This window comes from Pelophylax lessonae (genome assembly GCF_965119305.1).
Source record: "Pelophylax lessonae genome assembly, chromosome: 9".
Taxonomy (NCBI): Eukaryota; Metazoa; Chordata; class Amphibia; order Anura; family Ranidae; genus Pelophylax; species Pelophylax lessonae.
In genome coordinates this window covers 62,185,926-62,204,168 of record NC_138776.1, presented here as the reverse complement: position 1 = coordinate 62,204,168, position 18,243 = coordinate 62,185,926, and the positions used below count along the sequence as shown (strand labels likewise).

The window sequence follows — 18,243 nt, the reverse complement described above, 5'->3', positions numbered from 1 at the left end:
GGCTGTAGTGGATTTCAAAAGGCAGTGAAATCTCCTACATGAACACTGTGGGCTTGGGCGGACCCTGCAGAGTATCACGTGACCGCAGTATACAGATCAGCTATCAAGGTATATAGCTGCAGTATTTTAATGCAAAAAGATTATTTATAAGCTGTTGGCAGTGCGGGGGGGGGGGGGGGGTTGATGAACATTTTTTTATATTACTGGGTTTAGTAACACTATAAAGTTCATGTAAAAGGCAGGCATCCCAATACTTTTGGTAATATAGTGTATATTTCCCACTGAATGTCAACTATACATTTGCCTAGGCTCTGGCCACAATACAGGAAGCGGAAAAAGTGAGTTTTACAGCTGCAAAGCTCAGTTTCTCTCTAAGTGCCGGTTCACACCAACGCGGCACGACTTAGGGGGCGACCTGTGAAGTCGAGTGCAGCGCGACTTCGGCGCGACTTGCACGGACTTCACAGAATGAATGTCTATGCAAGTCGCTCCAGGTCGCCCCGAAGTAGTACAGGAACCTTTTTCTAAGTCGGAGCGACTTGTGTCGCTATTAGAACGGTTCCTGTACCACACAATGGGACCGCGACTTGCCAGGCTGACAAGTCGTATTAGTGTGAATGGGCTCTTGCGCTACTGTTGTTGTAGACCAAATTTATCTTTGTATAGGTCTGCCTTAACCAAGTCCAGCAAAGTGCCATTTTAACAGATCAGACCACAATGACCAATATCATCAGATATCTTCCTGGATCCAGTATTGTAATTGTTTCACTGGGGAACAGTGTGCTTGCCCTGTCTCCAATGAATAATTTACACCAACCTGCAGCTCTACAATCCTCATCAGACAAACAACATTCTACCATCAGAGGAATAAAATAGACACACACATATGAGGAACTCTACCCTTACTCACCTTCCTCTCTGTTAAGTTCAAAAGACTTATGAAACCAAAAACATGGTGTTCATCATCTTCATCATCGTCACTATCATCCGTAGCTTCAGCTTGCTGTGATATGGAACAAACACAGATAGAAATCAGTTGTCATTATAACATGGAGTAGTTTAAGCCCCCAGTCACACTGGTGCCACTTGTCATGCAATTTGATCCTTTCAAATCACACGACAAGTTGCACCTTATTGTCTGCAAGGGAAGCGGTCAAATCTGCTTGGAACGACTGTAACTCCATCGGAGTTGCACCAATTTTGAAAGTCGTTTTTGCACAACTTTTCGCAAGTTCAGGTTTGACTTTCATAGAAATCTGTACATGAAGTCAAGATGTCTTCCAAGTAGCACATGAAGTACCACTACTACAAGTGAAGTAGCACGATTTCAATGTCGCGATTGCTGTGACCGGGCGCTAAACGTAGACATCACAAAATGAGGAAACAAAGTTCTAAGGTTCCCTATTACACACATCCTTACTTATTAACGAATGCCAAGTGCAAAATTTATCACACACTAGTTTTGCTAAATGGGGCCATAAGTGATACATAATCACACCAAATGAAGTCATAAATATGCCAAATAAACTTTTCGTTGGGTGAGAAACTGTTTACTTGGGTGCTGTATTCAATACACAATATTCCATAAACTTTTAGGCCTCTTTTAAAAGGGTGGCAGTTTTTACTGCCCTCTGAAAAGTGCTCCACAAGGGAGATACACAGAGGATTGCTTTGTAGAGTATTGGCAGAACAGTGGTTTCCAGATGTTCAGGAAGCGATACTGCTTCCTAAATGTGTATTTTTTAGCTGTTTTTTTTCCAGCTAAACAGGCATTTAGTATTGTAACAACATGCTGCAACCGCGAGCCAAGATTGACCTACATTTGCAGTGTGGCCCTATTGACTTCAATGGGGAGTTTGGTAGGCAGTGCCACCTGTTAAACTTGGCATGCTAACCTAAATTTGCCATAGCATATGTGGCTATATGGGTGCCATGTCTGTTTGTGGGTGGGCAGTAAAAACGCAGATCAGCTGCCTGTTTTTACACTGCTCCCTGGCCAGTGCCACCCATGTGTAAGATCTCTTAGGCATGCGGCATAAAATTGTCCCTGTCCGAAACCACGTACCCCCTCCTCTGGTTTCCAAACTGCCAAGCTACTAAAAGTATAGCTGCTTTAAAAGAAATCATCATTTAAAAAGGGTAGAGTTGTGGAGTACTGAATCTCCAAATCTGGTGAGGTTCCTGATGGGGTGTCTCATTTGGTGTGAGAAGTTGAATTTGGGCAGCTTATTTTCTTTATGCAGGAGCAGAGTTCAGCTCTTGCCTCAAGAGAGCTAGAGGCGTATGGAGGAAAGCGCCAAACTTGTATGGTGTCCAGAATTTGTTTTATTTAGAGTCACGTAAAATAGAATACTTGTGCATTTCAGGGGTTGTAGTGGTTCCTTTTATCAGGGTGAAAAAAAAAGTAAGCTTTAGCAATGGACTACTTATAAAAAAAGTATTTTCTTCTATGGTTTGTTTCCTTAAAGACTTGATGGGGGGGGGGGGGGGGGGCGGGAATGCAGTGTGTTGCCATTCTATTTTTTTTTTTCACTTTACATAAAAATCCTTTTCTGGACATAAAATGAGTTTTACGCATTTCTCCATACAACTCTTGACTTTTCTGACCTTGGCTGCATAAGCCAGTTGTTTGGCTGTTTCAGTCTAACCAAGTTTCTTGGTCACTGATCCAGAACAGGTATTTTGCAAATGAAGTATGAATCCTCACCTGCAATTTTTTAGGCCAGGGATTCCAAAAGTAATAAAGTCACGTAATCAGCACCATTGCAAACAACAAGCTAGAAAGATGCATGCATAAATCGCAAACAATGGGCATTAGAATGCATCTCCCAGAAGCATAACAACATCACTATAAAGGTACCCAGCATACCACTCAGTATTAGAGGTGCATCAAATGGAAATTTTGGAGCTGAAACCGAAAATGCAGGATGCACTTGACCGATACCAAAAATTACAGTTTAAAAAAAAAAAAAAAACAAACATACATATTTTTATATATAACTATTATATTTGACTTTTTAATTATTATCATGAATTTAAATTATTATGAATTTATTCTCGGCCTTTATTAGCACAAGAAAAGCTTTAAAAAAATGCATCCCTTTAAATTCTACAGCATTTTACAAAGTGAGTACACCCCTCACATTTTTGTAAATATTTTATTCTATCTTTTCATGTGACAACACTGAAGAAATTACATTTTGCTGCAATGTAAAGTAGTGAGTGTACAGCTTGTATAACAGTGTAAATTTGCTGTCCCCTCAAAATATTTCAACACACAACCATTAATGTCTAAACCACTGGCAACAAAAGTGAGTACACCCCTAAGTGAAAATGTCTAAATTGGTCCCAATTAGCCATTTTCCCTCCCCCCGGTGTCATGTGACTCAGTGTTATAGGATCTCAGGTGTGAATAGGTAGCAGGTGTGTTAAATTTGGTGTTATCACTCTCACTCACTGGTAGTTCAACATGGCACCTCATGACATAGAACTCTCTGAGGATCTGAAAAAAAGAATTGTTGCTCTACATAAAGATGACCTAGGCTATAAGAAGATTGCCAAGACTCTGAAACTGAGCTGCAGCATGGTGGCCAAGACCATACAGCGGTTTAACAGGACAGGTTCTATTCAGAATAGGCCTCGCCATGGTCGACCAAAGAATTTGAGTGCACATGCTCAGCATCCTATCCAGAGGTTGTCTTTGGGAAATAGACGTATGAGTGCTGCCAGCATTGCTGCAGAGCTTGAAGGGGTGGGGGGTCAGCCTGTCAGTGCTCAGACCATATGTCGCACACTGCATCAAATTAGTCTGCATGGCTGTTATCCCAGTAGGAAGCCTCTTCTAAAGATGATGCACAAGAAAGCCCACAAACAGTTTGCTGAAGACAAGCAGACTAAGAACGTGGATTACTGGAACCATGTCCTGTGGTCTGAGGAGTCCAAGATAAACTTATTTGGTTCAGATGGTATCAAGCATGTGTGGCAGCAACCAGATGAGGAGCACAAAGACAAGTGTGTCTTGCCTGCAGTCAAGCAGGGTGGCAGGAGTGTCATGGTCTGGGGCTGCATGAGTGCTGCTGACACTGGGGAGCTACAGTTCATTGAGGGAACCATGAATGCCAACATGTACTGTGACATACTGAAGCAGAGCATGATCCCCCTCCCTTCAGAGACTGGGCCGCAGGGCAGTATTCCAAGATGAGAACGACCCCAAACAAAACTCCAAGAGGACCACTGCCTTGCTAAAGAAGCTGAGGGTAAAGGTGATGGACTGCCCAAGCAGGTGTCAAAACCTAAACCCTATTGAGCATCTGTGGGGCATCCTCAAATGGATGGTGGAGGAGTGCAAGGTCTCTAACATCCACCAGCTCTGTGATGTCGTCATGGAGGAGTGGAAGAGAACTCCAGTGGCAACCTGTGAAGCTCTGATGAACTCCACGCCCAGGAGGGTTAAGGCAGTGCTGGAAAATAATGGTGGCCACACAAAATATTGACACTTTGGCCCCAATTTGGACATTTCCACTTAAGGGTGTACTGACTTTTGTTGCCAGAGGTTTAGACATTAATGGCTGTGTGTTGAGTTATTTGAGGGGACAGAAAATTTACACTGTTATACACGCTGTACACTCACTACTTTACATTGTAACAAAGTGTCATTTCTTCAGCGTTGTCACATGAAAAGATAGAATAAAATATTTACAAAAATGTGAGGGGTGTACTCACTTTTGTGAGATACTGTAACTATGTAACAGAGCTGCATTTGTGCCCTTTAGATCTACCTGGAGTTCAGCATTAAAAGATTCAGCAGGTATAAAGAATACAAATTTACAATTCATGAATTACCTTAATGACGCTTCCTATGTGATTCTGCTGAACGAGAAGATCGGTCAGTTCTGCAATGTTTACTTTGGCTTTGAGGAACAGCTAAACAATTAAAAAAATAAAAGTAAATTAAAATGAAGTCCAAACTAATATATGTGTTTTCAGTCGTCATCAATGCTTGCTGGTCTGATGAATCATAGAAATGGAGAGATCAGTAATGTATCACTGCTGTATCCATAGCAAAATCAGATCACTCTGTCCCACCTGTGTGGAGTGGTTAGCATGTTTGGTGAGGGTAGGTACACGGTGTGGAGTGGTTAGCATGTGTTGGTGAAGGTAGGTACACGGTGTGGAGTGGTTAGCATGTGTTGGTGAGGGTAGGTACACGGTGTGGAGTGGTAAGCATGTGTTGGTGAGGGTAGGTACACGGTGTGGAGTGGTTAGAATGTGTTGGTGAGGGTAGGTACACGGTGTGGAGTGGTTAGCATGTGTTGGTGAGGGTAGGTACACGGTGTGGAGTGGTTAGCATGTGTTGGTGAGGGTAGGTACACGGTGTGGAGTGGTTAGCATGTGTTGGTGAGGGTAGGTACACGGTGTGGAGTGGTTAGCATGGGTTGGTGAGGGTAGGTACACGGTGTGGAGTGGTTAGCATGGGTTGGTGAGGGTAGGTACACGGTGTGGAGTGGTTAGCATGGGTTGGTGAGGGTAGGTACACGGTGTGGAGTGGTTAGCATGTGTTGGTGAGGGTAGGTACACGATATGGAGTGGTTAGCATGTGTTGGTGAGGGTAGGTACACGGTGTGTGGAGTGGTTAGCATGTGTTGGTGAGGGTAGGTACACGGTGTGGAGTGGTTACCATGTGTTGGTGAGGGTAGGTACACGGTGTGGAGTGGTTAGCATGTGTTGGTGAGGGTAGGTACACGGTGTGGAGTGGTTACCATGTGTTGGTGAGGGTAGGTACACGGTGTGGAGTGGTTAGCATGTGTTGGTGAGGGTAGATACACGGTGTGGAGTGGTTAGCATGTGTTGGTGAAGGTAGGTACACGGTGTGGAGTGGTTAGCATGTGTTGGTGAGGGTAGGTACACTCCTAGGGATTCTGAGAATGGGAACATCTCACAGGGTCAAACTTATCCCCTGTAAATCAAACCTACTCATTTATAAGGAATTAGATTTCATTTCCTTACCTGCTTCAGCAGTTTTTTGATCCCATCGTGATCGCCATCAGACATTGTATGAGCTTCAAAGTCAACCTTTACTTCCTTTAGACAAAAGAGAAGCAAAGAAAATAAAAATAAATAAGAAAATTGTATATTTTTACAAGACACAGTAAAAATACATAAAAATATAAAAACCAAGAAAATAGCAATGAGCAAACACTTCACTGTACAGAGATTTAGAGTCGGTTCACACTGGGGCGACACGACTCTGCACAAACAAGAGGCTTTTCTTTTCATTCACCAACTAAAGTCTGGAACATAGAACACAATGACACCGTTTATTTTTACATTTCCTTTATACTAGTCCAGGGGTTTCCACTGATGGAGACCCTAGTGTAAGGAGGGACTCTGAAGGGAACTGTGATGGAGACCCTAATGTATAGAGGGACTCTGATGGTGACACTGATGTAAGAATGGACTCCGATGATGACCTGGATAGAAGGAAGGGGGCTGTGATGGAGACCCTAATATTTAGGGGGACTCTGATGTAAGCAGGGACTCTGATATAAGGAAGAAGGGGGCTGTGATAGAGACCCTAATATATAGGGGGACACTGATGGGGACCCAGATATAAGCAAGGGGGCTTGTGATGGAGACCCTAATGTTTTGGGGGACTCCGATTGTGACACTGATGTACGGAGGGACTCTAATGGAGACATGGATATAACGAAGGGGGCTGTGATAGAGACCCTAATGTTTAGAGGGACTCTGATGGTGACACTGATGTATGGAGGGACTCTTGATGGGGACCCAGATAAAAAGGGGACTGTGATGGAGACCCTAAAGTATAGGGGGGACTCCGATAGTGACACTGATGTAAGGAGGGACTCTAATGGGGACCCAAATATAAGGAAGGGAGCGGTGATGGAGACCCTAATGTTAAGGGGACTCTGATGGTGGCACTGATGTTACTAAGTTACATAGTTACATAGTTTGTGAGGTCGAAAAACATCAGTCCATCCAGTTCAACCTATGATGTGTGTGTGTCTACTGTTAACCGTACATTGTATACCCCTGTATGTTGTGGTCTTGAAGGTGCCCATCTAATAGTTTTTTAAACTATCGATGCTCCCTGCTGATACCACTGCTTGTGGAAGAGAATTCCACATCCTTACCGCTCTTACAGTGAAGAACCCCTTACGCACTATAAGGTTAAACCGCCTTTCCTTTAGTTTTAGTGAGTGGCCACGTGTCTTATTGTATTTCCTTTCTCTGAATAGTTTGTTCCTTATGCTCGGGTCGCCAGTACAGTATTTGTACATTGATATCATATCCCCCCTCAATCGTCTCTTCTCCAGAGAGAATAGGTTCAGTGCTTGTAGTCTTTCCTCATAGCTGATGTCCTCCATTCCCCTAATTATTTTGTTGCCCTTCTCTGGACTCTTTCCAATTCCAGCACATCCTTCCTGAGGACCGGTGCCCAGAACTGGACAGCATACTCCAGATGTGGCCGGACCAGAGTCTTGTAGAGCGGGAGAATAATCTCTTTATTTCTGGAGTGAATCCCCTTTTTTATACATCCCAGTATTCTGTTGGCTTTGCTTGCAGCAGCTTGGCATTGCATGCCACTGCCAAGCCTGTTGTCTACCAGTACCCCCAAGTCCTTTTCCATCCTAGACTCACCCAGAGGTTCTCCCCCCTAGTGATGTAAGGAGGGACTCTAATGGGGACCCGGATACAGTATCTCACAAAATTGAATACATCCCTCAAATTTTTGAGGTCAGTGAGGCTATGTTGCAGTTGACCTAGCACGTAGCTGCGGTCTGCACGGGCTCGCTGGCTGGGGGACCACTGGATCTAGATTATCCAGCCCGGCAGTTGATTGTAGATCTGCCAAAAGAAAACAAAAAAAAATGTATGGAAGGAGAAAAGTGCTAGGACCAGAGATCCCAGCCGGGTGCCTAGGTCCTGACTAGACAGATTAAAACTGATTACCTAGAGCAGAGAGGGGGGTTATATACCAAGCTGAGGATGGCCCATGGGCGTAGCCATGTGTTTTTTGTTCTGCCTAGTCCTACTCCTGGAGGAGGCAATATAACCCACTAGGTATGATTTATGGAGCGCTGTGTCCATGTATGAATGAAAGAGAAAAACGTATTTGGTTCAGATGGTGTCAAGCGTGTGTGGCGGAAACCAGGTGAGGAGTACAAAGACAAGTGTGTCTCGCCTACAGTCAAGCATGGTGGTGGGACTCTGGGAGTGTCATGGTCTGGGGCTGCATGAGTGCTGCCAGCACTGGGGAGCTACAATTCATTGAGGGAACCATGAATGCCAACATGTACTGTGACATACAGAAGCAGAGCATGATCCCTTCCCTTCAGAGACTGGGCTGCAGGGCAGTATTCCAACATAACGACCCAAACACACCTCCAAGATGATCACTGCCTTGCTAAAGAAGCTGAGGGTAAAGGTGATGGACTGGCCAAGCATGTCTCCAGACCTAAACCCTATTGAGCATCCTCAAATGGAAGGTGGAGGAGCGCAAGGTCTCTAACATCCACCAACTCTTTGATGTTGTCATGGAGGAGTGGAAGAGGACTCTAATGGAAACCTGTGAAGCTCTGGTGAACTTCATGCCCAAGAGGGTTAAGGCAGTGCTGGAAAATAAAATATTGTCACAAAATATTGACACTTTGTGCTCAATTTGGACATTTTCACTTAGGGGTGTACTCACTTTTGTTGCCAGCGGTTTAGACATTAATGGCTGTGTGTTGAGTTATTTTGAGGGGACAGTAAATTTACACTGTTATACAAGCTGTACACTCACTACTTTACATTGTAGCAACGTGTCATTTTTTCAGTGTTGTCACATGAAAAGATAAAATAAATACTTACAAAAATGTGAGGGGTGTACTCACTTTTGTGAAATACTGTTTATGGAAGGGGGCTGTGATGGGGACCCGAATGTATAGCAGGACTTTGATGGTGACACTGATCGCATGACAAGAGTCTCCAATGTGAAGGGGGGCTCGTGGTGCATTCACACCTGTGGACATTCATTGCTTACAAGTAGATGCAAGAATTCCAGTGGGGGTCCCTGTGATTATCTGTGAGTCGCAGTTCCATTGAAAGCAATAGGAGGTTGCCAGGTCCTGCATACAATGGCACATACTCACATGTAATCGTTCCTGCAGGAATCACATGCGAGTGATCAGCTCTGGATGCTGCCTGGGTTCAGGGCCGATCACTCACATTACTTTTTGACTCTGAGGAAGAGGGTCTTCCCTCGAAACATGTCAGCCCAGCCATATAGCTGCTGACACAGCACGTCATCCAGTACAGGGGTTCCTTGGTCACCTCGGAGACGACCGGTTCCATTGTCTTTTATATGTGCTATATCATCACTTGTTTGCGAGTATAATGTATGTCGTCTTTGGATTAATAAACCTTTTTTAGTGGTAATGCACAAAGTCGGTGCGTCCTTCTTTTTTTGTTGTTGTGTTTCTGATACCCTCCACCAGTGCTGTATTTTGGCCTAGGCCAACAAGGCCCAGGCCTAGGGCGGCACTTTGCAGGGGGGCAGCAAAAAAGCCACCCCCTCCACCTGAGACTCTATTGGCCACTGGTTGCTAGAACCCCCTCTCTCACCTCCCTCTCTCTTTCTCCCCTCTCTCATCCCCCCCTCTCTCACCCCCTTCTCTCTCTCTCTCCCCCCTCTCTCATCCCCTTCTCTCTCTCTCTCTCTCTCTCTCTCATCCCCCCCCTCTCTCTCTCTCATCCCCCCCCTCTCTCTCTCTCATCCCCCCCCTCTCTCTCTCTCATCCCCCCCTCTCTCTCTCTCATCCCCCCTCCTCTCTCTCTCTCTCTCATCCCCCCTCTCACCCCCTTCTCTCTCTCTCATCCCCCCTCTCACCCCCCTCTCTCTCTCATCCCCTCTCACCCCCTCTCTCTCTCTCTCATCCCCTCTCACCCCCTCTCTCTCTCTCTCATCCCCCCTCTCACCCCCTCTCTCTCTCTCTCATCCCCTCTCTCTCTCTCATCCCCCCTCTCACCCCCCCTCTCTCTCATCCCCTCTCTCTCTCTCTCTCTCATCCCCCCCCTCTCTCTCTCATCCCCCCCCCTCTCTCTCTCATCCCCCCTCTCACCCCCTTCTCTCTCATCCCCCCTCTCACCCCCTTCTCTCTCTCTCACCCCCTTCTCTCTCTCTCATCCCCCCTCTCTCACCCCCCTCTCTCACCCTCATCCCCCCTCTCTCACCCTCATCCCCCCTCTCTCACCCCCTTCTCTCTCTCAAATCCCCTCTCTCTCATCCCCCCTCTCTCTCCCTCACCCACCCCCCTCTCACTCCCCTCTCTCTCTCACCCCCTCCCCTCTTGTGAGATCTCAGGGGTTCATGCTGGGACTTGTGGTCCTTCAATTTTGGAGGGAGTCACGTCTGTTAAAAAAGCAGTGGGGCAAATTTACATAAGGGGGGGGGGGGCGCCCAATTTTAGTCTTGCCTAGGGCAGCACAAATCCAAAATACACCACTGCCCTCCACCCTGAGCTTGTGAAATATAAACTGTATGTTCTCCACTCTTCACAATGCAGCAACACACTGCCATTGTACAATCTCATCCACACCAATATGAACACACTGAGCAGGCCAGGAAAACACTACGGAGGACTACAAGTCCCATCAGACCATTCCAGGAGCGGTCAGGCCATGCTGACCCTTGTAGTCCAGACCGGCTCACCTCATGCATGTCCTCGTCCGCCTCATCTGAGTCCTCAGACCCCACATCCTCACTGAGATCAGAGTCCTCCTCTCCTTCTCCCCCCATCTCATCCTCCATCTCGTCATCCTCGAGCACAGCTCTCCTCTTCGCACTAGATGCCATGCTGTCTTCTTCTTCCAGGCCCAGCGTGCAGAGGCGGAAGTAAACAGGAAGTTCTGCGGACTGTACTATCTCATTGCCGGCGGGGGGGATTCGTGGAGCCCGGGCAAAGTAGTTGGCGTGTCAGCGTTTCTTCTTCCGCCTTGCCGGTGTGATGAAGGATAAACGAGGACAGAGAACATTACCGGGTACAGAGCCGACCTTCTAACCGGACGGGGCACGGACTTTACTACTAATAGAGGTCATCCCTCCCCCCTCCTTTCCCATAGACATATAGAGGCCGGGTCATGTGTGGTGAGTGTGACAAGATGGATACATTGTATAACTATCTACATTAATATACATCGTATACTTCCCATAGAGCTCCATATATAAGTATATACATCGTATACTTCCCATAGAGCTCCATATATAAGTATATACATCGTATACTTCCTATAGAGCTCCATATATAAGTATATACATTGTATACTTCCTATAGAGCTCCATATATAAGTATATACATTGTATACTTCCCATAGAGCTCCATATATAAGTATATACATTGTATACTTCCTATAGAGCTCCATATATAAGTATATACATTGTATACTTCCTATAGAGCTCCATATATAAGTATATACATTGTATACTTCCTATAGAGCTCCATATATAAGTATATACATTGTATACTTCCCATAGAGCTCCATATATAAGTATATACATTGTATACTTCCTATAGAGCTCCATATATAAGTATATACATTGTATACTTCCTATAGAGCTCCATATATAAGTATATACATTGTATACTTCCTATAGAGCTCCATATATAAGTATATACATTGTATACTTCCTATGGAGCTCCATATATAAGTATATACATTGTATACTTCCTATAGAGCTCCATATATAAGTATATACATTGTATACTTCCTATAGAGCTCCATATATAAGTATATACATTGTATACTGCCTATAGGACTCCATATATAAGTATATACATTGTATACTGCCTACAGAGCTCCATATATAAGTATATACATTGTATACTTCCCATAGAGCTCCATATATAAGTATATACATTGTATACTTCCTATAGATCTCCATATAGAAGTATATACATTGTATACTGCCTATAGGACTCCATATATAAGTATATACATTGTATACTGCCTATAGAACTCCATATATAAGTATATACATTGTATACTTCCTATAGATCTCCATATATAAGTATATACATTGTATACTTCCCATAGAGCTCCATATATAAGTATATACATTGTATACTTCCTATAGAACTCCATATAGAATTATATACATTGTATACTTCCTATAGAGCTCCATATAAAATTATATACATTGTATACTTCTTATAGAATTATATACATTTATTCCATATGTTACCTTGCCTGATATATACTAGTGTAAACCATTATATGGAAACGGGAAGAATAACATTAGCAGCGCTATAAAATGTTCTTGTTCGTAAAAAGCTTTTGGAGAAGAAATTGGCAAAAGGAATATAGTCCTTAAATGTCCGTTCTTTCACCGGTGTTCTGATGTATTGAAGCTCACACCATGCACCTTCACCACACCTTCTTGTGCTCCCCTTTAACCACTTCAATACAGGGCACTTTCACCCCCTTCCTGCCCAGGCCAATTTTCCCCTTTTAGCGCTGTTGCATTTTGAATGACAATTGCGCGGTCATGCAACACTGTACCTACACCAAATTTATGTCATTTTCCCCCCACAAATAGAGCTTTCTTTTGGTGGTATTTGATCACCTCTGGGTTTTTTTCCTTTTTGCTAAACAAATAAAAAAAGACCAAAAAGTTTGGAAAAAAAAAAAGTTTTTTTGTTTATGTTATACAATTTTGTAAATAAATACGTTTTTTCCTGCACTGATGAGCACTGATGAGACTGCACTGATGGGATGGCACTGATATGTGGCACTGATAGGTAGCACTGATAGGTGGCACTGATGGGCAATAATGGGCACTGATAGGCGGCACTGATGGGCTCTAATGGGCACTGGTGGGCGACACTGATAGATGGCAATGATGGGCACTGGTGGGCAGCACTGATAGGGAGGGCACTGGTGGGCAGCACTGATGGGGAGGGCAATGGGGCTCCCTGAGCCCTGATTGTCATCCCTGGTGGCCATAGTGGGCATCCCTGGGGTCATGGGTGGGCATCCCTGGGATCATGGGTGGACATCCCTGGTGGTTCTAGTGGCACTCCCCCTGAGGGTCTGCACTGGTAATCAATGATCTGATTACCAGTGCCGACCCCCCCCCCTGTCAGGGGAGCCGCCAATCGGCGCTCCTTTACTCGTGCCTGTCAGGCACATACTGAGGAAAGCAGCCAATCAACGGCTCTTCCTGTTTACTATGTGACCAGCCGTGATTGGACGCAGCTGGTCACATGGTGAAGAGCCTACGTCAGTAGGCTCTTTACCGAGATCGGAGATGCAGGGAGTCAGACTGACACCTCACATCACCGATCGGCCTTCTGCGTGCCGCCGTTATATGACGTCCGGTCGGGATAATATAACCACAATGCCACCGTCAATCTGCTATAGGGCAGGCGGGATGTGGTTAAGGTAATGGACACTCACTAGAAAGACGGTACCTGTTTCCAGCCCAACAGGGTATCTGAGTATCTATCTGCAGCTCAATAGAGTAACTGAGTACCTGTCTCCAGCCCATCAAAGTACCCAAGTACCCTTCTCCAGCCCATCAGAGTACCCGAATACCTCTCTGCAGCCCATCATAGTACCCAAGCACATCTCTGCAGCCCATCATAGTACCAAAGTACCTCTCTGCAGCCCATCATAGTACCCAAGTACCTCTCTGCAGCCCATCATAGTACCCAAGCACCTCTCTGTAGCCCATCAGAGTTCCCGAATACCTCTCTGCAGCCCATCATAGTACCCAAGCACCTCTCTGTAGCCCATCAGAGTACCCGAATGCCTCTCTGAAGCCCATCAGAGTAACCGAGTACCTTTCTGAAGCCGATCAGTGTACCTGTCTGCAGCCCATCAGAGTACCTGAGTACCTATCTGCAGCTCATTAGAGTACCTGAGTACCTATCTGCAGCCCATGCCTCATAGATTATGTGTTGGGGTGTTTACTTTCCAAAATGGGGTCATTGTGTGGGCGTTTCCCTTGTCCTGGTGCTCCAGGGCCTTTAAAAGTGTGATAGGTTGCAATGAAATGATATGTGTAATTTATGCTCCTAGAACACCTGACGGTTCTCCTTACATGTTGGGCCTCTGTATGTGGACAGGCTGTGTAAAAGCCTCACACATGTGGTATCGCCATACTCAGGACGAGTAGCAGAATGTATTTTGGGGTGTAATTGTTGCTATGTACATGCTATGTGTTAGAAATATCTTATAAATTGACAACTTTGTGTAAAAAACAAAAAAACAAAAAAATGTTTTCATTTTCTTTCCACATTTTCCAAAAACTTGTGGAAAAAAATGACATGTTTTTCCACAAGTCCAAAGACGCATTATGGCTCCTAGAATATAGGTTGGGGTGTTTGCTTTCCAAAATGGGGTCATTTTGTGGGGGCTTCCATTGTCCTGGTGCTCCAGAAATTTTGACCAAAAGTTTGATTGGTCATTAGGAAATGATATGTGTGATTTATGCTCCTAGAACACCTGACGGTGCTCCTTGCATGTTGGGCCTCTGTATGTGGCCAGGCTGTGTAAAAGTCTCACACATGTGGTATCGCCATACTCAGGAGGAGTAGCAGAATGTATTTTGGGTTGTAATTGCAGGTATGCATATACTGTGTGTGAGAAATAACTTGTTATTATGACAATTTTGTGTAAAAAAAAAAAAAAAAAAGATTTCTTAATTTTCCCAAGAATTGTGGGGAGCAATTACAACTTTAAAAAACTCACCATCCCTCTTACTAAATACCCTGGAATGTCTACTTTCCAAAAAGGCATATTTTTTGGGGTATTTGTACTGTCCTGACATTTCAGGGCCTCAAGAAATGAGATAGGCCGTCGGTACATCAGGTGTGATCAATTTTCAATGATTGGCACCATAGTTTGTAGACTGTATAACTTTCACACAGACTTAACCGCTTTACCACCGCCCACAGTAATATTACTGCGGCAGAGTGGCTCGTTATCGTCTGACGACGTAGTACTACGTCGTCAGACACTCCCCCTCCTGGGCTCGCTCCCGCTGTTTTCATTCACAGCGGGAGTCGGGCCAGGGGAGGAGCAGCGGCGATCGCCGCTGCTCTGCCCTGATCGCCGGGGATCTAGTGTGGAGATCCGCCCGCCTGTGTAAACACAAGCGGGCGGATCTCCATAGTGACAGGGAGTGACAGATCGGAGTGTTCAGCATAGCTGGACATGCGATCTGTCCATGACTCACTCAGTCACCTCCCCCCCTACACGTCAGTAAGCACCAGGCATACATTAACCCCTCCCTCTCCAATAAAATTAACCCCTTCCCTGCCAGTGTCATTTTTAAGGCCCGTACACACGTACCGATCGTCGGCATACAAACGTCGGTGGACGAAGGATCTGCCGATTGTACGCGTGTTAGTATGGTGCCTCCGACAGATGTCTGCGCACAATCCGCGGACAAAAGTCTTTCTTGCAAACATGAAAATTTTTGTATGCCGACACCAGAACGGACGATTGTTCGCCTGTCAGTACACAATTCGGCCGACAGACCGCAGATTTGCAAGACTGGGCATGCTCAGAAAATAGAAAACACAGGGAAAGTTAACCATTACATGACATCACTTCTGCAGTCGGCGGACAAAATTCTTGTGCTGTCCTTGTGCTGTCTTTGCACTTTTCAGCAGACACCGACATCCCGGGGAGAAAAGAGGAACATATGTATGCCGACCATCGGTACGTGTGTACGGGGCTTTACAGTAACAGTGCATATATATAGCACTGATTACTGCAGTAATGTCACTGGTACCCCCAAAAGTGTCAAAAATGTCAGTCAAGGGTCCGATCTGTCCGCCGCAATGTCGCAGTCCCGCAAAAAAAATCGCAGATCACCGCCATTACGCGTTAAAAAAAAAAAACACCAAAAATGACAGAAATCTTTCCCTTTGTTAGTAAACGCAATAACTTGCGCAAACCAATCAAAATACGCTTATTGCGATTTTTTTTTACCAAACATAGGTAGCAGAAAACAAATTGGCCAAAAGTGATTCTGCCCATGATCGCTACGCTCACATGTGAACGTAGCCTAAAGTTCACCGGTCACCAGAGACTGCCATCAGTACCGCCGTGCACCATCACCTGTCACCCATCAGTGACCATCGCCCGTCACCTGTCACCCATCATCGACCATCGCCCGTCACCTGTCACCCCATCAATCACCGTCACCTGTCACCCCATCAGTCATCGTCACCTGTCTCCCCATCAGTCATCGTCACTTGTCACCCCATCAATCATCGTCATATGTCACCCCGTCAGTGACTGTCATCTGTCACCCCATCAATCATCATCACCTGTCACCCCATCAATCATCGTCACCTGTCACCTCATCAATCATCGTCACCTGTCACCCCATCAGTCATCGTCACCTGTCAAACCATCAGTCATCGTCACCTGTCACCCCATCAGTCATCGTCACCTGTCACCCCGTTAGTCATCGTCACTTGTTTGCCATATACATGCAATCACTTACTGACCGCCTAACGACTATATGCGTCGGCCATTAAAAGCTAAATACTGGGGTTATGGCAGCAGATAGCCCCCATAACCCCGGTATTTTTTGAAACGGCGGGCGGTCGGCTTTCAGATAAGGGTGGTCCCAGTGGCAGATTCGCCGCGGAATTACCCTTACGGTGCAGGGGAAGAGGTGCCCCCCCCCCTCCTGCCGCATCCCAGACGTTTTCCCAGCTTACCGGACCCGCCGGCAGCGGGGAAAACTATCCGGTCCCGGATCCTCAGAGACAGGAAGTCGAGTGAGGGCAAGATGGCCCTCACTCAACTCTATGGTCTTGGAGGACCGGAGCTACGTCAAAAGACGTTGCCTAGCAACCGGTTTAAAGGGCCGCTTTTTTTTTTTTTTGCTTTTTTTTTTTTTTCTCTTTCAACAATTTTTTTTTTTTTTTTCTTTTTTAGTGTAGTTGTGAGGTGTGAGGTCTTTCTGACCCCAGATCTCACAATAAAGAGGACCTGTCATGCCTATTTCTATTACAAGGGATGTTTACATTCCTTGTAATAGGAATAAAAATGATCAAAACATTTTTTTTTTTTAAACTGTGTAAAAATAAAAAAATAATAAATAAAATAAATAGGAAAAAAAAAAAAATTAAAGTGCCCTGTCCCCGTTAGCTCGCGCGCAGAAGCAAACGCATACGCAAGTCCCGCCCACATATGTAAACGGTGTTCAAACCATACATGTGAGGTATCGCCGCGATCGTTAGAGCGAGTGCAATAATTTGTGCCCTAGACCTCCTCTGTAACTCTAAGCTAGTAACCTGCAGAAATTTTTAAAATGTTGCCTATGGGGATTTTTAAGTACCAATGTTTGGCGCCATTCTGTGAGCATGCGCAATTTTGAAGCAAGACATGTTGTGTATCTAATTACTCAGCGTAACATTATCTTTCACATTATGGAAAAAAAATTGGGCTAAATTTACTGTTTTCTTATTTTTTAGTTAAAAAAAGTGATTTTTTTTCAAAAAAATCGCATTTGGAAGACTGCTGCGCAAATATGGTGTGATAAAAAATATTGCAACGATCTCCATTTTATTCTCTAGGGTCTCTGCTAAAAAAAAATATATAATGTTTGGGGGTTCAAAGTAGTTTTCTAGCAAAAAAAATGATTTTAGCTTGTAAACACCAAGTGTCAAAAATAGGCCCAGTCTTAAAGTGGATAAATGGACAACTTTGTGTAAAGCGCTACTTGGATGTTAGGCCTATGTATGTGGCCAGGCTGTGAAAAAGTGTTACACATGTGGTATCGCCATACTCAGGAGGAATAGCAGAATGTATTTTGGGGTGCAAGTTTTGCTATGTACATGCGATGTGTTAGAAATATTGCATAAATGGACAGCTTTGTGTAAAAAAAATGTGTTTTCATTTTCTTTCCACATTTTCCAAAAACTTGTGGAAAAAAATGACATATTCAAAAGACTCATTATGCCTCAAAAATTATACGTTGGGCTGTTTGCTTTCCAAAATGGGGTCATTTTATGGGGGTTTCCATTGTCCTGGTGCTCCAGGGCCTTCAAAAGTGCGATAGGTTGTCAGGAAATGATATGTGTAATTTATGCTCCTAGAATGCCGGACGCTGCTACTCGGATGTTAGGCCTCTGTATGTGGCCAGGCTGTGAAAAAGTCTCACACATGTGGTATCGCCATACTCAGGAGGAGTAGTAGAATGTGTTTTGGGGTGTA

General features: G+C 44.8%; 2 protein-coding genes across 3 annotated transcripts in view; one reads left to right on the top strand and one right to left on the bottom strand.

Annotated features, from left to right (window-relative positions):
- The window catches only part of BCCIP (BRCA2 and CDKN1A interacting protein), a 42,776-nt gene extending 31,871 nt beyond the window's left edge, over nt 1-10,905 (bottom strand). The window contains exons 1-4 of the mRNA XM_082269382.1: nt 10,715-10,905; nt 6,007-6,081; nt 4,843-4,923; nt 911-1,003 (exon numbers count right to left, since the gene is read on the bottom strand). Of these exons, the coding sequence (XP_082125508.1) occupies nt 911-1,003; nt 4,843-4,923; nt 6,007-6,081; nt 10,715-10,858 (393 nt within the window). The 5' untranslated portion in view covers nt 10,859-10,905. The remainder of the gene's footprint in view (nt 1-910; nt 1,004-4,842; nt 4,924-6,006; nt 6,082-10,714) is intronic.
- A 90-nt stretch (nt 10,906-10,995) lies between these two features.
- UROS (uroporphyrinogen III synthase) overlaps nt 10,996-18,243 on the top strand; it is a 73,587-nt gene continuing 66,339 nt past the window's right edge. Inside the window, exon 1 of one of the 2 annotated variants that reach the window (XM_082269380.1) lies at nt 10,996-11,149. The gene's annotated coding sequence lies outside the window, so the exon portion shown is untranslated. The remainder of the gene's footprint in view (nt 11,150-18,243) is intronic. The other variant, XM_082269381.1, reaches the window with a different exon arrangement.